Source organism: Somniosus microcephalus, chromosome 12 (genome assembly GCF_052327205.1).
Source record: "Somniosus microcephalus isolate GS21.2 chromosome 12, FLI_Smic_1.0, whole genome shotgun sequence".
Classification (NCBI taxonomy): Eukaryota; Metazoa; Chordata; class Chondrichthyes; order Squaliformes; family Somniosidae; genus Somniosus; species Somniosus microcephalus.
This window is the reverse complement of record NC_140998.1, coordinates 76,376,981-76,398,404: the sequence shown is the minus strand read 5'-3', so window position 1 is coordinate 76,398,404 and position 21,424 is coordinate 76,376,981. Positions and strand designations below refer to the sequence as shown.

The 21,424-nt window shown below is 41.6% G+C and overlaps 1 protein-coding gene across 2 annotated transcripts; it reads right to left on the bottom strand.

Moving 5' to 3' along the window:
* Nucleotides 1-492: 492 nt before the first annotated feature.
* Nucleotides 493-21,141, bottom strand: tmx1 (thioredoxin-related transmembrane protein 1). 2 transcript variants are annotated; one of them, XM_086003165.1, is made up of 8 exons: nt 20,881-21,139; nt 19,824-19,939; nt 18,407-18,452; nt 16,337-16,465; nt 12,252-12,297; nt 10,582-10,683; nt 8,804-8,873; nt 493-3,070 (listed from the first exon to the last, which is right to left on the bottom strand). In XM_086003165.1, exons 1-8 carry the CDS (start codon nt 21,042-21,044, stop codon nt 2,862-2,864), a joined length of 882 nt encoding a protein of 293 aa, XP_085859291.1. In that variant the 5' UTR covers nt 21,045-21,139; the 3' UTR covers nt 493-2,861. The 2 variants fall into 2 exon arrangements, with proteins under 2 accessions (XP_085859291.1, XP_085859292.1); XM_086003166.1 differs by having other exon boundaries at nt 2,918-3,099; nt 20,881-21,141.
* Between the last annotated feature and the right edge of the window lie 283 nt (nt 21,142-21,424).

The following is a 21,424-nucleotide window of genomic DNA, read 5'->3' as shown; positions in this document are numbered from 1 at the left end:
ACTGGCACTCCGTCCAACTGTCGACACATTTATAATGTGTTTTCCCATAGTCTGACACAGGGGTTTTCAATGCATTTTGAAATGGAATGTCGCTACCCACTAACTGTAATTCTATATATATATTTTTTTTATTTATTTATTAATTTTTTTAAAAAGGGACACTGGTCTTCAGAAAGTTAATCTTTCCAAACCAAGTATAAAGACTAGCTTTGTGAACTTCACTATTGTAAATTCCGTTGGTCCAGATAGTTGTGGATGTCATTATATTCACAGCCAGTCATTCAGCCGAGGGCGTTAGCCATCCATTGCATATCATTAATATTTTATCATTTCAATTAGATTGCAAACAGATCCACTTTCTGAGCCAGTAGATTTTCCAGCCCAATGGTGCACTGCAACTTGCTTACAGTAATTAAATACAAAATCATTTTAAAAAAGTGTTGATATTTTTACAATCTTTGACAATCAGAGCAAGGAGAAACAAACAAAACATCACTGGAAGAAATAGCTTTATATGAATTAGTGACAAAAAAAAGTCCTTACAATCTCAGCACAGATAGCTTAGGGAAAAGACAAGTCAGCCCAACATAATCCATTGTGTTAGGCACCTTCTGCAAGTGTACAACAATCTTGCTGGATCAAAACTATTTACAGAATGTTTTCCAGCAGATTTTTTTCTAATTCCCTTTTTAAACAGAAGCTTCCCCCCTCAAAAAGAAAAAAAATCTACTTGAGAAGCCAATCTACTTGTATGCAGATATGCTCTCAAAGTTGTAAATAATTAATGGACATTAGAATCAATCAGTTATTCTAGTATGTCCAAAAATGAGTTCAAAAGGCTCATACATGCCTCTGTCAGCTAAATATAACTGATGTGGCAATATATAAAAAAAAGGCCTAACATAGCAAACAAAATTTATAGAAAAATCCAGTGCATGGATCCCACTCTTACGCAGATGATTATTGTCTGCATACATGGGAGTGTTATTTAAGCAACAGAATTTACCGCCTGGCATACAAAGCAGCAGCTCTGATCAGAACACAGGATTTTTATGGTGCTGTTTTAAGAGTTTTAAATCTAAACCAAAAATATAAAAAAGGTCACAATATTTTGCAGCTATTCCAAGCAAAAATGGGACATTTCAAGAGCTGATTCTATGCACATTGAAAACATTTCTGTACACAAATAAACACTGTAAACTGTTTGGTGTTTCTCCCAATACAAAATAAACCTCAAGTCCTTAAATGAAAACACATGCCCGTTTCAAATTGTAAGGTTTTTTTTAAAGCACTGATGAGTGCCTGAGTGAGAAGCTAAACATATCTGAGGTACTATTTGTACAGTGGAGTGGGAGTATTGGTACCTGAAACCTTTGGTCTTTATACATCCCATCCCCTTCATTAAACAGTAGATTAAAAGGCAGCACCTTCAACCTGATCAAGAGGTTCTCTCATTACACCCCTCAGTGACATGCTCAGAGCATTTCTACTGGCTCCAGCATTTTTCCAATACCTTCCTTGTGACCATTATCCATATTTGAGCCTGAACACTGAGTGTCAATGAGTTACTTGACTGTGAGGGCCATTACAGTCAAGTCCAAACTGTTCCAGACATACAGGAATCACTGGGTAGTAATCATGAGAGGAAACCTTGGCTGATTTTTCTCCTCCTTAACCAAGGGATACTGAAGTTAATTATAATACCCACTGCCACCACGACCCCCCGCACAGATCAGCTCACTCACCAAAGACCAAGGACCTTCTTGATCTATGTAGCTCAATGCTGCGCAATGTAGGCCATTTACTAATTGAACCATCAGGGATGCTGTCCATCTTCATATTATAAATATAACAAATTAAACCAAATGTAAAAACTTTGACCCTCATAACCCACTATAAAAGGAGAGAAAGTGTAGGAAGGAAGTATAGAAATTTATGCCAGCAATGGTTATTTTCACTCAATTTCTAAGGAAAGTCTTTTACTTTTACAATTAAATAGCTTGATGGACCAGCTGGTCTTTCCTTGCCCATCATTTTTGTAGGATTGTATGCTCGGAAATGAAGTCTGGTTTGTTATGTTGACCAAGTGTTTACATTATGGCAAGGGCATGAATAACAAGGTTCGGGAGAGAGAAATTCTGATACAGGCGAGGACAGTTGAACAGGAATTTGAAACTAGGATAACAAAATTAAATGACTGTAGGGCAGGTGGAAAGACGAAATGTTTTGACCCATTGTCCAAGTTATACAATTTTGGATCTAACTATTGACTAATAAGCTGACACTCTAAATGTGGTGATCAATAAGTACTTTTGAAAATAAGCTCCAGTTTTCCTATGGAAATAAAGTTAGCAGACAAAAAATGTAGCATTGTTCTGGAGAATACCATACAGTTGCTTTCTGTAGTACTGGAGAAATTAGCTGCTTTGTGAACAGGTATAATTAGTCAGCAGGTCATTTTTAAGCTGATATTTTGAAAGGCAAAAACCTTTTGCAAGTAGTTTGGAAGATTTGAATTGTTATACTTAGGTCAAGGGTACTGCCATCACAGTAATTTTATAACTGCTACACTTCAAGTCTTCCACCAAAATAGGACTCAATAACATATTGGCTATACAATCAGGAAATGTGGAAGGCTTAAAGTAGCATGCAAGGTTCAATATCACCAGCTTTTCAACTTTGCAACAAAGCCTGCAGGAACAAATGCAAGCTTGGTACAACACTGCTGTCCACCACAGCTCAGCTCACACTTTAATGTACAGTTGCCTTGGCCCATAAATCCACTGCATAACCAAACAGTTCAATGCCTTACAGAAGCACTGTAGCTTCAGTCACCTTTCTGTTTTAGTCTGTTGTTAGAATCAGGAGTCATCAGCTCTGCTGGTGTACTCCACAGTACGTTTTCTCACAGTGTCCTGTAAATGATCCCCATCATCCTTCAGCAGAGCCTTCTCGAATATTTTACTACTGCTCTTTTCTGCTTGCAAGCACAGATCATCTTCATTCTCATCATCCTCATCCTGAAACTGCCCCTCCTTCGGCTTCAATAGCTTGGTTATTGGCATTTTTTCTTGCAAAGAAAAATGTAAAATTTTTCAACTTTCCAAGGAATCAAAAAAATAAATTCATGGTATTAAGGGATAACAGATGTTGTACTTGACAACATTACAGTACAACCATAGATTTAAGAACATAAGAAATAGGAGGAGTGGGCCAATCGGCCCCTCGAGCCTGCTCCGCCATTCAATAAGATCATGGCTGATCTGATCCTAACCGCCAATCTACTATCACAGAACCATCTCCTGAATCTAACAAAATTAGACACACGAAATAGGAGCAGGATCAGGCTACACGGCCCCTGGGCCCGCTCCGCTACCCACAGGGCCATGTCCGATCCGAACCTAGACTCATGTCCAAATTCCTGCCCGCTCCCCGTAACCCTTAATTCCCTTTACTTCTAGGAAACTGTCTATTTCTGTTTTAAATTTATGTAATGATGTAGCTTCTACAGTTTTTTGGGCAGCATATTCCATGGACCTACCACCCTCTGAGTGAAGTAGTTCCTCCTCATCTCAGTTTTGAAAGAGCAGCCCCTTATTCTAAGACTATGCCCCCTAGTTCTAGTTTCACCCATCATCGGGAACATCTTCCCCACATCCACCCGATCCAACCCCTTCACAATCTTATATGTTTCAATAAGATCGCCTCTCATTCTTCTGAACTCCAATGAGTAGAGTCCCAATCTACTCAACCTCTCCTCATATGTCCATCCCCTCATCCCCGGGATTAACCGAGTGAACCTTCTTTGTACTGACTCGAGAACAAGTATGTCCTTTCTTAAGTATGGACACCAAAACTGTACGCAGTATTCCAGGTGCGGTCTCACCAATACCTTGTACAACTGAAGCAATACCTCCCTATTTTTATATTCTATCCCCCTAGCAATGAAAGCCAACATTCCATTGGCCTTCTTAATCACTTGCTGCACCTGCATACTAACCTTTTGAGTTTCGTGCACCAGGACCCCCAGATCCCTTTGTACTTCAGTACTTACAAGTTTCTTGCCATTAAGATAATAACTTGCTCTACGATTTTTCCTGCCAAAGTGCATAACCTCACTTTCCAGTATTGTATTCCATCTGCCAAATCTCTGCCCACTTACTTAGCCTGTCTATGTCCCCTTGAAGGTTTTTTATGTCCTCCTCACTCACTACTTTCCCCCCCATCTTAGTATCATCTGCAAACTTTGATATGTTACACTCGGTCCCCTCCTCCAAATCGTTAATATAGATTGTAAAGAGTTGGGGACCCAGCACTGACCCCTGCGGAACACCACTAGTTACTGATTGCCAGTCTGAGAATGAACCATTTATCCCAACTCTCTGCCTTCTGTTAGATAGCCAATCCTCTATCCATGCCAGAATATTACCCCCAATCCCGTGATTTTTTATCTTAAGCAATAATCTTGTGTGGCACCTTGTCAAATGCCTTTTGGAAGTCTAAATACACTACGTCCACTGGTTCCCCTTTATCCAGCCTGTGTTACTTCCTCAAAGAACTCCAGCAAATTTGTCAAACATGACTTCCCCTTCATAAAACCATGCTGACTTTGTCCTATTAAATTATGATTATCCAAATGTCCTGTTACTGTCTCCTTAATAATGGACTCCAAAATTTTACCTACCACAGATGTTAGGCTAACCGGTCTATAGTTTCCAGCCTTCTGTCTACTGCCCTTTTTAAATAAGGGTGTTACATTAGCAGTTTTCCAGTCTGCCGGGACCATTGCCGAGTCCAGGGAGTTTGGGAAAATTATTACCAATGCATCCACAATCCCTACCGCCACTTCCCTCAAGACCCTAGGATGTAAGCCATCAGGTCCAGGTGATTTATCCGCCTCGAGTCCCATTATTTTACCAAGTACCACTTCCTTAGTGATTTTGATCGTGTTTAGCTCCTCCCCCCCTTTAGTCCCCTGTTTGTCCAGTGTTGGGATATTCTTAGTGTCTTCTACTGTAAAGACTGATGTAAAATATACATTCAGTGTTTTTGCCATCTCCATATTTCCCACCATTCATTTCCCGGTCTCATCCTCTAAGGGACCAACATTTACTTTAGCCACCCTTTTTCTTTTTATATAACTATAAAAACTCTTACTATCTGTTTTTATATTTTTTGCTAATTTACTTTCATAATCTATCTTCCCTTTCTTAATCAATCTTTTTGTTATTTTTTGCTGTCTTTTAAAGTTTTCCCAATCCTCTATCCTCCCACTAGATTTGGCTACCTTATATGCCCTTGTTTTTAGTCGAATACTATCCTTAATTTCGTTACTTAGCCACGGATGGCTGTCTTTTCTTTTACACCCTTTTCTTCTCAGTGGAATATATATTTTTTGGAAGTTGTAAAATAACTCCTTAAATGTACAGCACTGATCATGTATCGTCTTACCTTTTAATCTATTTTCCCAATCCACTCTACTCAATTCCGCTCTCATACCTTCATAGTCTCCTTTATTCAAGCTTAGCACGCTTGTTTGAGATCCAACCTTCTCACCCTCAAATTGAATATGGAATTCAACCATGTTATGGTCACTCATTCCAAGGGGATCCTTTACTAGGACATTTTTAATTAATCCTGTCTCGTTACACAGGACCAGATCTAAGGTTGCTTGCCCCCTGGTCGGTTCAGTTACATACTGCTCAAGAAACCCATCCCTAATACACTCAATGAACTCATCCTCAAGGCAGCCCTGCCCAATTTGATTTGTCCAATTAATATGATAGTTAAAATCCCCCATAATTATAGATGTTCCCTTATTACAAGCCTCAACTATTTCCCGATTGATACTCCGTCCAACAGAGTTGCCACAGTTCGGAGGCCTATAGACTACGCCCACTAGTGTTTTTTTCCCCTTATTATTCCTTACCTCCACCCAAACTGTTTCATTGTCCTGATCTTTTGACCCAATATCATTTCTCTGTATTAGTGATTCCTTCCTTTATTAACATAGCCACCCCACCTCCCCTTCCTTCCTGCCTGTCCTTCCTGATCGTTAAATAACCTGGTATGTTTAATTCCCAGGCATTGTCACCCTGCAGCCATGTTTCTGTAATGGCCACAAGATCATACCCATATGTAGTTATTTGTGCCATTAACTCATCTATTTTGTTACGAATGCTACGTGCATTCAGATAGAGAATAGATGCAGTGGATTGTTAAACACCATCTGACTTTTATGAAAACAGTAAAAATGATTACATTCTTGCAACAGACTGTAAAAGTCAATGATTACAATAATTTATTTCCTTGAAATCTTATGAAAAAGTTCCGTGCTGTTTAAATGTACTGTATTTAGGATCATTTGTCATGTTACCCAAAACACAGCTACAGGAAGCACCAATCACATTTTCTGCAAATTTTAGAAGGATCAAAACATGCAAAATAGTAATCAGTGTAAGTTATTAGAGAATGACAAATAAATGGGATATTGTGAGCAAGTAGATTAATATATTAAAAAAGGGTCAATTAGCCTGCCCTGTTCCTGAAAAGTCTTGTATCTTTTTCTGCACCTACATTCTTGCACAGTATATACAAAAAATGCTATAAAGAAACGTCAAAAGAAAAGACCAGTTGGCCCAAAGCTCATCTCAATACTTCAACAGTTGAAATGACAACTGTGCCAATATTAGAATAACAGCTGTTCATCACGGAACAGTTATTTTTCAAACTGTTGGTTTCCTCCATTCACTCTCTGATTACTGAAGCCCACCACTCATGGTCACGTTGGGGGGGGGGGGGGGGGGGGGGGGGAAGAAAGAGAGGGAGGGGAAAGAGGGCTACACAAAACATCTGGGGGAGAATTTTAACCACAAAAATTGGGTGGGTTTGGGCTGGGTGGGATGTTAAGGTGCTCACCCGCCCCTCGCTCCTCCAGCCCTTCGATGCTCACCCGCCACCATCCACCCCCGGCACCCCTCCCCTGCTCCTTCGATGGCTCACCTGGCCACCCTTACTCCTCCGATGCTCACCACCTCTCCCACAGCCCCTCATCATTCCACTCTAGCCCCAGATCATTCCCTACTCCCACTCCTCCGATGTTCACCCACCCCCCTGGCCCTCACAGGAGCCTTCCCTCCCTCCTCGCTGCAGCCTAATTCCGCAGGCCTACTCACCCATTCTCCCAGGTTTCCTGATCACTTCAGCCCCCCCCCCCACCCCAATTAAAATTCAGGCCCCAATCTCAGTATCTCTGACCAGCAGAAAACAGAAATGCCAGTTCTGACAAAAGGTCATCGACCTGAAACGTTAACTCTGTTTCTCTCTTCACAGATGCTGCCTGACATGCTGAGTATTTCCAGCATTTTCTGTTTTTATTTCAGATTTCCAGTATCCGCAGTATTTTGCTTTTGAACTGTGGGGATATATCTACCTCCTTCTATAACATTGTGGATTATGTGAATTCAGTACAATACACTGCAAGAGTTTAAAGTGAATTGTTCAGATATCCTGAATCTGACATTTTCACCCCCCTTCAACAGCACTGACAGGCTGCTCCTGTGAAAGACTATTTTGGCCTCAAAGCCACTTGCAGCTTGCGATGGCATACAGAGTATAAAGATTGTTTTCACAAAACATGGAAATTTTCTATCTACAAATAGCCTCCACTATCAGGATAACCAGCAGTTATCACCTTTTCCATAGAGGACGAGTTTAAAAGACTCAAAAACAGAACCAATCGGCATTAGTCCACAAACATATAAACTTTACAAAGCCCCATTGAGGGCCCAAATTTCCTGCTGTAGTGCTAGACAGCTGCAGCTCAACCCTTGGCAGGGCCTTGTAAAGGTAAACAGGGCAGGAAAAGGAACTGGTCTGGCTGTTGTTGGAAAAGGGTTCTGGGGCCAAAAATCAACGTTCATTAAAAATAAAAGGCCATTCACCTACAGGCCTGTTTTCATCTTGCTGCCAGGCCTCCTCAGATCCTTCAAATTGAGGAATGTCATGACACAAGCCCCACGGCCCGTTTCTTGGGGTGCTCCTGTGTCTGGGCACCCTACAGATGTAACTTCCAGAAACTGGTGGCAGGAAGTGCCCGTTTCGCTTCATTAGACTAACAACATTGGGCCTGCTCACCTTTGGGAGAAGAGATTTTGCTCTACGGCCAGAAAATTTCTGAGGCAGAGGAGTTCAGTATCGACTGACTAGGCACATATTAGACAAGGACATGAACTTAGATTGACCATCGTCTAGATGGTGGTAAACCAAAATAAATTTTCCAAAAACTGGTGGAAATATCAGCAAGAGAGGAAGATGGTGCAGTTGGCATTGCTGCTTCTAAGGAGACAGCAATAGGTGTCTCAATGGGCTCTCCCGAGGGTGCTGAGAGAGGGACAGCATGAGAGTTGGAAAGCAGGAGAGCAGTGATGGGTTAGGTGAGCAAAGTACCCAAGGGGGCAGGGGGGGAAAATGAAGGGTGGCACGATTGAATGACAGGAAGGGGAGATGACAAAAGCAGAGGGGCCATAATGGGCTTGGATCTGGAGTGGTAGGCAAAATACAGTAGTCTCGGCTGCCTAAAATCGATTTGTTAACATTAGAGAACAGTGCACGATATTACACAGTGGAGCCATAAGACAGTTAGCTCTGAAAGGTAATCAGTTTTCAAAAAGTAGTTTCCTCCTCTTTTCTTAGGTGAATTTACACAAACATTATGAACTAGAGAAGTGCATTGTAAAGTCAGCTACTTCAAATATTACAAACACTACTGCAAGTAATTTAAAAAGAAAAAAGATGGACTCACTTTGAGAACAATGTGGTTGATGTCTATATCGTCGGGATGGCAAGACGCAGTCTGCCACAAAGACCAGAATCTAAAACAGATGCAGATGTTTTTCTTTTAAATAAACTCAATCTAATAAGATATCATTGACTAATTTTGTACTTTGATAAAACTATGCCTAAAGTTAACCATGGGTTTTAGTTTCTTCTAGGTAAGATAGCATTATACAACAAGGGAGTAGGTGTGAATTTGTTTAACCATTTTATTATTAAATAACTGCTAATGATTCCACCATATTATGGCATAATTTAACTGCATTAACTGATACTCACACCTCATATGCATTGCTGAAGTGTTTCCATCCAAGACAGTTGTTGTGCTTCTGTTATATAACCTGGTTTGCTGTCAAATATGCTCTGTTCTTACAGCAAGTTGGATTGGCAACAACATATAACTGCACACGCACAAGTGCAAAGTCATATTTGTCACTGATAATCTAGCTGGAACCTGCCCCATTGTCAGGGAAAGACACATCGCTAGCCTGTCTGTGGTCCAAGATTTCAGTCATTTGCAGCTAGACCCAAATTGGCAAACCTGAATTAAGTGATGCACACAGCAGCCAATGGTCAGAGGCGTTAAAACAAAATACCTCTGGCTACAGTGACATCACCAAGTCTAGTTTACAGAGATAAACCATGTGATATAACTGGGATTGAAAATTGATAAAATTATTTCAATCTTTTTTCTGATGTACCTCCTCCATATGTAGATTCTATTTTTTTTTAAAGCACATTTGCCAGTTCAAAGCAAGTTGGCCAAAAGAAAAAATGTTTAGCATAAATCTTACAAGATTGCAGATACCCAAGTAGTTATAAAGTCAGAGACTTCAAATTATTCACAGACTAACTAAGTGTCACTTCATTATATCCTTCAGGAGTTAACAGTAATCACATTTCTACAGATACGAGATTACCAAGCACAACAAATGGGACTACTCGACAGTCTAAATTATGCACTCCTGTTCAAAACTATTATTTGTCAGTTAGTTTTACATTTCTAGCTCTATATATCTTCATCCATTGATAATAGTTTGGATAAAAATCTGTGGTCTTACTAGCAATGTTAATCTCAGTTGTACATTTCAGGAGCTCAATGTATTTCTTTGATACACACTATGGTGCTCATCTAGTGGCTGAGATACCATGGTGACAAGTAGGACCAATAGGTCACGAGTTGATGTTATTAACTCTCACATCTCAAAACCATTGAGAGGTGCATGCGTCATGAAAATACTGATTTTGATTAACTATGTAACAAGTAGGTAAATGATTTTTGGGTTATACTTATAATTTTGGCCAGTAAGTAGATTTTAGGATGGACAGTTACCTCAGCGGTGAGCAGCAGTTCACGTAACATAATGGAAATACTGACTGAAAAGGTTATCTACCCTCAATTTCTATTATAACTAAAAATCAAACAATGTAACAGTTTGATTCAGTTCACTATGGCAATAGCATTCCTTAATGTCGAGATACTTATTTCTGATGTGCATTTGTGACTTTTTGATTCCACCGTTCATAAGTTGCAAATAACTGATCATTTATCAGGTGTTGTGGGCAACACCAGTGAAACAACAGGAATAAGGCAGAAACCATAGTGTGTGTAATCCTTCACTCTTTCATTGCAATTTAGTTCCTTGCACAATTTCATTCATTGGCATAATTTACATCAACAATTTGAAAACATTTTGTAAGAGATGCCTGAACTATGACGTAAAAGGAATAATTTATAAATCTTACCAGTCCAAGTACAAGACCGGAAAAAAGTGTTGCCAAAGCAAAAATGCTATATGATCCCCAAACTGGTATGCCGATATCTTCAGTGAAGTAATTATGACAATGCTGAAAAATAAACAAACATGTCAACGCAATTGAAAATGACAACCATAATCTGCCAGTTAACATAATTAAATCAGTCACTGGCAATAGACAGACCCACATATATTGTTTTGCCAGGAATTAGCTGCAAGAATATGAAAAGGAGAACAAAGCGCACCAATGTGGCACACCAGAGCAGGAGGCGGCTTGGGCTTGATTCCCAACGCCACTGAGTTTTTGATCTCATCAGTGCTGCTGAAGAGCGGCACCTCGTCGAGGGGCCAAGCATTTTCACACACAAAATACAATCATCCCAATTATATTTTTTGGGTACCTCCTAGCAGCCAGTCTAGAACAACATTGGCAGAGGCCAGGAAGCAGTTTATAATCTCTTCTAAATACCATCTAGAATTCACCAAAATATTCTTCCAAACACACACAATTACTCTTTCCTCTCCTTCAACTGAAATCTTTACACAAATTTGACAAGGGTTGGCAATTGGTTGAGAGTTAAAATGGAGAGGAGCGATAAAGGGAATATGACTTGGATGAAAAAAAGTGTATACCCAAATTTGCAGATGACAGCAAGTTAGGAGGCACAGCAAGTTGCGTAGATGGGAGCAGGAAGTTGCAAAGTAACATGTACAGATTGAGTGGGCTAAACGGTGGCAGATTGAGTTCAATGTGTGGAAGTGTGAGGTCATCCACTTCAGATCCATGAATGACAAATCTGAATATTTTCTAAATGGCGAGAGGCTAGGAACTGTGGAGAAGGAGAGAGATTTGGGTGCTCGTGCACAAATCACTAAAAGCTAGTGCACAAATACAAAAAGTAATCAAAAAGGCTAATGGAACGTTGGCCTTTGTCTCAAGGGACTGGAATACAAACCACATAAAATTGTCACGATTTATTTATAGGTAAATAATACAGAAGCAGTAAAACACAATCATATACCAAAATACAGTATTAGACTTACACTACATATAAACTGTTTCAAACACAAGGGACAGTCCAAAATTCTTATCAGTTCAGTAGCTCTAGAGACTATGATGGATGTTACATGTGATGTGACCTCTCAGGTAGTGCACTAGCCCCTCATACGGTTGAAGCGGTGTAAAGTAGGGGACAGGGGACCACAAGGCAGTTCCACAGCATCTGCAGTATTTTGTTTATTTCCACAGTTATCTAGCTATCCTTACTTGGTTATTAGAACAGGTCCAGTTAATATACAAGCAGTTTCTTCTTGTTAGTCAGGTTTTTAAAATGTTAACCATTTTTAACACTTTAAAAGTTAAGATATGAACAATAATTCCTAGCCATCTAATACTTCATTTGCTTTTGCCACCTGACAGCAATTAAAACTATAAATTCAGCTGATTGGCATGAGCTAGAGTTAAGATAGCGAGAGAAATTTTACAAGTCCACACTGTCAGCAGGACCTTACCCACTGATTATACACTCTCGTAAAATTGCCTCCATTTTACCCATTGCCCTTCAATGAATCAATATCCCAAATTGTAACAACTACGATTCAGTACAGCATTACACCATCACAACTCTTAACGCTAGAATCAAAATTAAAATAACTTACACGAATCCACATGGACAGCTGGAATAATGCCGACATGCTAGTCATCCTGCAATGGAATTACAAGGATAGGAGCAATATTCAATTAGGATTAAAACATTTTAGAAAGGAACTCCTTAATACATAGACATCCAACTTTTATTAATTTTAACAGCAAATGAAAATTTGAGTGGATCTTCCAAGGAATTGCCCCAAGTCCCAGTAGCAGGAATGGTTTATGGACCATAGGCTGATAGAAGGAATGCTGGCCCACTACAGGTCAAAACACATCCTGAAACAGGCTGAAATGACTAAATTAGTTGGACAGACTGAATGCTCTTTTTGTGTTTCTACATCCTTATATTAACAGAACTCCTATTTTAAGCAACATGGGCGGAAAAGTGGCAAATGGAATTTAACCCTGAAAAGTGCGAGGTGATGCATTTTGGACGGACAAATAAGGCAAGGGAATACACAATGAGTGGTAGGACCCTAGGAAGTACAGAGGGTCAGAGGGACCTTGGTGTACATGTACATAGATCCCTGAAGGCAGCGGAACAGGTAGATAAGGTGGTTAAAAAGGCATATGGGATACTTGCCTTCATTAGCCGAGGCATAGAGTATAAGAGCAGGGAGGTTATGATGGAGCTGTAAAAAACGCTGGTAAGGCCACAGCTGGAGTACTGTGTGCAGTTCTGGTCACCTCACTATAGGAAGGATGTGATTGCATTGGAGAGGGTGCAGAGGAGATTTACCAGGATGTTACTTGGGCTGGAGCACCTCAGCTATGAAGAAAGACTGAACAGGCTGGGGTTGTTTTCCTTGGAGCAAAGAAGGCTGAGGGGGGACCTGATTGAGGAGTACAAAATGATGAGGGGTATAGATAGGGTAGATAAAGAGGAACTTTTCCCCTTAGTAGGGGGGTCAATAACAAGGGGGCATAGATTCAAGGTAAGGGGCAGGAGGTTTAGAGGGGATTTGAGGAGGAACTTTTTCACCCAGAGGGTGGTTGGAGTCTGGAACTCACTGCCTGAAAGGGTGGTAGAGGCAGGAACCCTCACAACATTCAAGAAGCATTTGGATGAGCACTTGAAATGCCATTGCATACAAGGCTATGGACCAAATGCTGGAAAATGGGATTAGATTGGACAGGGCTTGATGGACGGTGCAGACATGATGGGCCGAAGGGCCTCTTTCTGTGCTGTATAATTCTATGACTCTAACATTAACTTGCATTGCTCGTCAATGGAATGCACTCAATTAACAAATGATTATGATGAAAACAGCAAAGTACTTCAGTGGTTTTTATGGGCTCCTAAATTCCAGCTGAAAATATTTGAAGACTCCAAATATTAAGTGTCAACTTTCAAAAAGAAGTTTCTGGCAAAAGGAAATCCCTCAAAGTTTCAGTAAACAATGAATGCTCTTACCTAATTACAGATCAGATGTGGATGGACAAACAATACCAAAAAAGAAGTTTAAAGGAAGACCATCTTAGACTAACACAAGCTTTGATACCCGAGGTACATTTAAAACCCATTTCTTTCTGGATGAGTGCTAACTTTATCCCATATTGTGGGCTCTGGAAGCTACCCACAAAATTAGAGGAGTTTCCCTGTCTGCCACAGGGAAAGTCATCACAAGAATCCTCCTCAATTGCCTTCTCCCAGTGGCCGAAGAGCTCCTCCCAGAGTCGCAATGTGGATTCCGCCCACTAAGGGGCACAATGGACAGGATCTTCACCGCACGTCAATTACAAGAGAAATGCAGAGAACAGCACCAATCGCTGTACATGGCCTTCTTTGATCTCACAAAGGCCTTCAACACTCAACCGTGAGAGAGTATGGAGTATCCTCAAATTTGGCTGCCCTCAAAAGTTTGTCACCATCCTCCACCTGCTTCACGACGACATGCAAGCCATGATTCTGACCAATGGTTCCACCACAGACCCAATTCACGTACGAACCGGGGTCAAGCAAGGCTGTCATTGCACCAATGCTCTTCTCGATCTTCCTTGCTGCATCTCACCCTCAGTAAGTTCCCCACTAGAGTGGAGCTAATTTAACAGAACAAACGGGAAACCGTTCAACCTTCGTCGCCTCCAGTCCAGATCCAAGGTCATCCCATCCTCTGTCATCGAATTACAGTATGCAGACGACATTTGCGTTTGCGCTCACTCTGAGGTCGAACGCCAAACCATCGTCAACACCTTCACCGAAGCGTACGAGAGCATGGGCCTTACACTAAACATCCGTAAGACAAAGGTCCTCTACCAACCTGCCCCCACCACACACTACTGGCCCCCGATTATCAAAATCCACAACAAGGCCTTGGACAACGTGGACCACTTTCCATACCTTGGGAGCCTACTGTCAACAAGGGCAGACGTCGATGACGAAGTCTAACACCGCCTTCAGTGTGCCAGTGCAGCCTTCGGTCGCCTGAGGAAGAGAACGTTTGAAGACCAGGACCTCAAACCCGGCACTAAGCTCATGGTCTACAGAGCAGCAGTGATACCCGCCCTGCTGTATGTCTCAGAGACATGGACCATGTACAGCAGGCACCTCAAAGCACTGGAGAGGTACCACCAACGCTGCCTCCGCAAGATCCTGCAAATCCATTGGCAGGATAGGTGCACCAATGTCAGTGTTCTCGCTCAGGCCAACATCCCCAGCATCGAAGCTTTGACCACGCTCGATCAGCTCCGATGGACGGGTCACATCGTACGCATGCCCAATATGAGACTCACAAAACAAGCGCTCTACTCGGAGCTCCGACACGGCAGGAGAGCCCCAGGTAAGCAGAGGAAACACGTCAAGGACACCCTCAAAGCCTCCTTGAAAAAGTGCAACATCCCCACCGACACCTGTGAATCCCTGGCCCAAGACCGCACAAAGTGGAGGAGAAGCACCCGGGAAGGCGCCGAACACCTCGAGTCTCTTCGCCAGGAGCAAGCGGAAGTCAAGCGCAGGCAGCGCAAATCAACCCAAGCACCCCACCCACCCGCCCCTTCAACCACCGTCTGCCCCACCTGTGACAGAGACTGTAGGTCCCGCATTGGACTCATCAGTCACCTGCGAACTCATTTTTAATGTGGAAGCAAGTCATCCTAGGTTCCTGAGGGACTGCCAGAGAGAGAGAGAGAGAGACATTTAAAACTCAATTCTTTCTGGATGAGTGCTAACTTTATCCCATATTGTGGGCTCTGGAAGCTACCCCCAACTTGGGATTGTATTCTAACTTTTGTGTTCTCTATTGTGAAAAAAAGATAAGGCTCGTTTGTGCATTGAACTGAAAATTATTTCTCTATATTGCTCTGGGGTATTTTCCACTGTTCTTGTGCTTGGTGTTCACCCACGATTGTCAGCACCATCTCCCATAATGTGTTCCCTCTGGATTCTTCTTCTACAATGTCATATGCTAATAGTTAACCAATTGTTTGGAAGAGTCTATCTCTGAAAAAAGGAAAAAAAAATACTAAACCTCACTTAAATTCCACTTTTAACTTTCAAGACATTATTCCATAATCTAACAAAACACATCACTTCACTTCATCAATAAATGCCATTAAGCATTTCAACAGAACTGTTCGTACATCAGTTTGACAGCTAAAATCCACACTGATCTATGCAAGTTAATTAGCTCTGCTAGAAGTAACCAAATAAATGAGAAGCATGTTGGGATTCAGAAGTTAATCTTTATAAATTTTCTGCTTTTTACTCATGGGACATCACAATTTTAAATTAACTCTAAGGCACTTCTGAAATAGTCAACTTTAATTTTAAATCCACCATCAAATTTTAATTATGAAGTTATGCTAATTATTTACATCTAAGACCTATCAAATACATTTTATGGATATGATTAGAGTCATAAAACTATCACAATGGAGTCTATGATCTTCATCATGGCTAGATGATAATAGACAACTGTGGGAAAGAATAAAATACCTCAATACGTTAAATCAGATGTCATTCTCAAATTACTGTTTTGTAAACTAATTTACAATTTTAAGAAATGATTTAAATAACACAAATAAGGAGAAATATAACTTAAGCACTGCTAGAGTATACTAATTACGTACTGGAATCTGGATTACTTAAACTTACAAAAAAGAGGATGGTCTTAACCAAGAATACATTGGTTCCATGTCTTCCCATTTCTTTCCATCTATAAAGTCAATAAAGTCATTCTTCATTCTCGGGCCTTGATACTTTCTAAACTCTCCATCCTTACAACTGAAAAAGAAAAAAAAGCAACTTAAGAGCACTTAAGTAAATAGACTTTTTCATTATTTATGCTTGTACAAAACTAATACAATTTTTAAAGCAATCCAAATTACAAATACCACTTAAAATAGCTATAATCTAAATCTCTCAAATATTGACTTAATTATCTTTAAATTGTACTCATTATCCTCAATATGGGAAAAAGCCATTGTAAAATAAGAGATTACATTTTACTTCAATCTACTGGACAACATACAAACTGGTTTACAATAATGTAATGCAGGTGATACAGAGAGTGAAATCTTTTTGTTTTTAAATAGACATACTACACTTGTAATAATATTAAAGATGTTCCTGAATTAGTAATGTCATATGGCACTGAGGGCAGATTTCTTGTGTTTTCTTTGGCAATGTCATTATTAAAAACATTTAACAATTACTGGTAATGAATCAGATCACAGTATTGACCAGTTATCTAAGTAAACTTTCAGAAGGTCCTGTGACAGATAGTTTTACCATAATAAATAATTATAAGATAACCTATATATTTTTACCATCTATTTAAGAGATGTAGTCATTTTCATTTTGCTTACTACAGACTAACATTAGCAAGTTGGGAATGAATCCACAGTCCTTTCCTGTAGTTGGAAATAAGTCATGAACTCTTGCTGTTGTTTTGTTAGAGCAGGTGGCTATAAGCAATAATCTCAACTGCTCTGATTGTTTAATCACTTTAGGCCTACAGTAGGTTGTCACTGGACTGATTGCTTCAGATGCCTATCACCATTTTTCGTGGCCAGGCTATCAGAGTCAGCTGCTCAAAAGCCCAAGTACCACTGCATCTTTCAAGTGTTGATCAAGATTCCCAAAAGGTTTCCTTGATGAAGTCATCCAGTCCTGTTGACTGGGAAAGATCCCACAGAGTGTCTCTGGGTGTAGGGGTTGGTGTACAGCACCTTTCCAATACAGCAGATACATTTGCCTTTTTTGCCAGTTTTACAGGATTCACTGAGATAAAGGAGGATAACGAAAGACTTCACAATAGTTAGAAAGCTTGTATATGAAATTTGTGTTACAGATCCTGGCCCAAGTTCAGTATTACATTGAGAGTTCGCAAAATGTAATACTGTTTGCTGTTGTTGCACCTCAGAAGAGGTACAAGTTCAACATTCTCAAATCAAATGTTTGGTATTAATTTTCTGCTATTATATAATTTTTTATACTTTTAATAAAGTTGATTCATAGTTTATATTCCAAGACACACGTGATATCCTTAGACTGGGAAAGCATTGCAGTAATAAGGGTTTCTGTTTGACCCCTGGGTAATATTACACTACCAGATACTGTGCATATAAAGCCACATTCTGATTCAGAAAGAGTGTGGACTCAATTATTGTAGTAGTTTTAATGCAAAGAATGAGAAAACACATTTGGTGAAAGCCTCAAAACGTGTTCTGCAGGATCAGTATGGGGAAGAAGTACTTAAAGATTTGTGTATTTGCAGATTCAGGATATCAAAATACGAAGAACTTACAGGAAACTTTCGTTTAACCGGAGGTTAAAAGTCCGGAAAGCGCTATCTACCGGCAAAATTCAGGAGCCGTTTTCTATAAGTTTTTGCTTTTTTTCCCCCAGTCAGGCTCTGCAAGGTCTGTAGCTGAGCAACAGCTTCAGCTAGAGACGCTTGCAGCTGCAGCTGACTGTTTTGAAGCTGTTGCTAAGCAACAGGGTTTGTTGATTCAAACAGAGTTGAAAAGCTCTATGTTTTAACATTAGCGCTGGTTTATACGGCAGTTTTGATCTAACGGCACCGGCTCGGTCCCGTCAGTGCCGGATACCAGAAAGTTTCCTGTAATTGGTACACTGAAAAAATGTTTGGTAAAAATACACAAGCAAATGTACATTGCATTTTCCTTCTGACCCATTTGTAACTAAGGGTTATATACTCACTGGTATATCGTGGGAAGAGCCATAATAATGAAACGACCACTCAAACCTGTTTTAAAAAAAAGATAGATGCTTATCACAGCAAAAATAATTAAGCGACTTTTATCTCAAGTTAATACATGAAGCATAATTGCTACGTCACCTACAGAATAGTGTCTCCAACTTTTAACAAGCATTCACTTTCCCCAAGAAAGCAAAGCTTACTGTATTTCTCTTACTTTTCAGCAGACGAAGTCACTGACAATTTTGAAAGTTTTATTCCAACACATGACTTATACCAATGAAGGAACAGCAAGACAGCCTCAAAATCTGTATTTATGGTTGTGTGTTGGATTCTGTAGACTAGCAACACTAAAACTGGCCATTCCAAGGTGAAGAAAATATACTGTATTTCTTGTACTGGTATATGATTTAAAAATAAGAATGCTACCAGATTCCTGACAAAAACATTGCTTATGAAACTATAAGTCCCAGTACAAAAAAAATTCAAAATTTATTTTTGTCCCTTATTGTAGCAACTACCTCAATATACAATACATCCATTTTTAACAGGACTATTCCCCATACAGATTATTACAACTACATCAAGAATAAAATATGGGAAAAGCAAAACCAGAAAAGATGAGTGTACTTGTAACTATCTGAAGTATTGCGCTAATCTATGTGGTACATCAGCAGTAATAATGTTCCTTGCAGCTGGTACAATAGGATGTGAAGCTCTTGCAACCCTCAGAAACAATGACTTAACACTGGCCGGATAAAAGATTCCCCCCCATGCAGCACTGAATGAAGAATGGTGATGAGGAAAGACGGGAGGAGGCTCGTGCGGAGCATAAACGCCGGCTTGGGTTAGTTGGGCCGAATGGCCTGTTTCTCTAGCCATATATCCTATGCAATCCTATGTAAACTGTGTTGTTCTTAAGAGTAGAAACAATAATCAGTCCTTCCAATTTATTAACACTTCTGATGAACAGGTCGATTCTTTACACAAGATTGGAGGCATAGTGGTTAGCACTGTTGCCTCACAGCGCCAGGGACCCGGGTTCAAATCCGGCCTCGGGTGACTGTGTGGAGTTTGCACATTCTCCCCGTGTTTGCGTGGGTTTCCTTCGGGTGCTCCGGTTTCCTCCCACAGTCCAAAGATGTGCGGGTTAGGTTGATTGGCCATGATAAAAAAAATTGGCCCTTAGTGTTAGGGGGGATTAAATATGTGGGGTTACGGGGATAGGGCTTGGGTGGGATGGCTGTCGGTGTAGGGGCCGGGTGCTAGGGTTTGGATGATCAGCCATGATCTCGTTGAATGGCGGAGCAGGCTCGAAGGGCCGAATGGCCTACTCCTGCTCCTATCTTCTATGTTTCTATGTTTATTCCCCACAGCAAAATGCTCTTGCACAAAGATATCATTAGTGATGAAAAATACCTGGCTGCTCGGTTACATCCACTTTGGCAACATTGACACCCAGGTCATCGCTCCACTCTGCAAACTCATTCCATTCAGACTGAAGATGTTGACAGGCAGGACACCAGGGGGCATAGCTGGAGATTAAAGCAGAAATAGTGATTAACGCATGCACACAGCTATAATCAGAAACACATTCCCTTGGTTTTTTTTTATTACTTTTATTTCAGAAATGCTTCTGGGCAGCAGAATATTTGTAAATATTTTACACACAAGCATCAGAATTTTCAAAAAGTTTAAAGGCTGGAGTGATACGGTTATTGACAGTGACTCTGGCCGATGGCCACTGGCCGTGGCTCTGTCCCCATTATTGGCACCGGTCCTGACTCTGACCCGTGCACTGGCTCTGACCCTGACATTGGCTCTGACACTGGCCCTGACTCTGGCATTGGCCCGGTCACTGGCTCTGACTCGTGCACCAGCCCTGGCTCTGGCATTGGCATTGGCCCGGTCACTGGCTCTGGCCCAGTCACTGGCTCTGGCATTGGCCCGGTCACTGGCTCTGGCATTGGCCCGGTCACTGGCCCGGTCACTGGCTCTGACTCGTGCACCAGCCCTGGCTCTGGCATTGGCATTGGCCCGGTCACTGGCTCTGGCATTGGCCCGGTCACTGGCTCTGGCATTGGCCCGGTCACTGGCATTTCCGTTACTGTGGTTTCATCCCATTGAATTTTTAGTCTCGCTGACTTCCTCTCAGGACTCATTTATTCACACAACTTGCAGTGAAGGCCACGCGTTGCCCAGAGCGAGGAGCTGGGCTGTGGAGGAGTTGTGAAGGAGCTGGGCTGTGAAGGAGCTGGTCTGTGAAGAAGCTGAACTGGGCTGTGGAGGTGCTGGGCTGTGGAGGGGCGGGGCGGAGCTGGGCTGTGGAGGTGCTGGGCTGTGGCGGGGCGGAGCTGGGCTGTGGAAGGACTGGGCTGGGGCGGAGCTGGGTTGAGTGTGTGGCCGCGCCCTTACCCCGGTGTCCCGGCTCGGTGCGGGTGCCGCAATGACTGGTTTCCCCGGCGCCGCTACTTACAACTCCACCATCCACTCCCCCTCCAGCATCTCTCGCCAGTTGTGGTCGGTGATGACTTTGACCAGGTTCCTCTCGGCCTGTGCGGCCGGCACCACCAGTAGTGCGGCCAGCAGTGTCAATGTGAGCCTCATCCTCCCCCGGCCCCCAGCCTCTGCCACCGCCATCTTCCGCGCTACTTCCGTCGCGCACTGCGCATGTCCCTAGGACACCGGCAGCCCCGGGCAATGGGCGGGAGCTCAGAGCTCAGCAGCGGGCTATTGGGCAGCTGCAAGAGCTTTGGGGATTGGACACTATGAGGGGCATGCAAATAGAACCACTGTACTGGGCATGTTGCAAAGCATGGAGCATCATAACAGGATGCAGGAATTATAGGGCGTCAAGCAGTGCAAAAGAGGATTAGACAGAACCAGAAGGCATTGGGCAAGATGCAGTGTGATGGCCAGAAACATAAAATCTTGGGTATTGCACATAGGTACAATAGTTGCATAGACATTCAGTATTGTGCATGGTTGAAGGGTCAAGGGGTTTTGCTTTGATTAGGATT

What these genes read in the sequence shown, in the direction of transcription:
- tmx1 (XM_086003165.1), bottom strand. Translation starts at nt 21,044, where the DNA reads ATGGCGGTGGCAGAGGCTGGGGGCCGGGGGAGGATGAGGCTCACATTG. An exon ending in GCTCTTCCCACGATATACCA is followed by an intron (nt 16,466 to 18,406) that starts GTGAGTATATAA and finishes TTTCTTTTTCAG; the next exon opens with TTGTAAGGATGGAGAGTTTA. An exon ending in TTAAGACCATCCTCTTTTTT is followed by an intron (nt 12,298 to 16,336) that starts GTAAGTTTAAGT and finishes ATTCCATTGCAG; the next exon opens with GATGACTAGCATGTCGGCAT.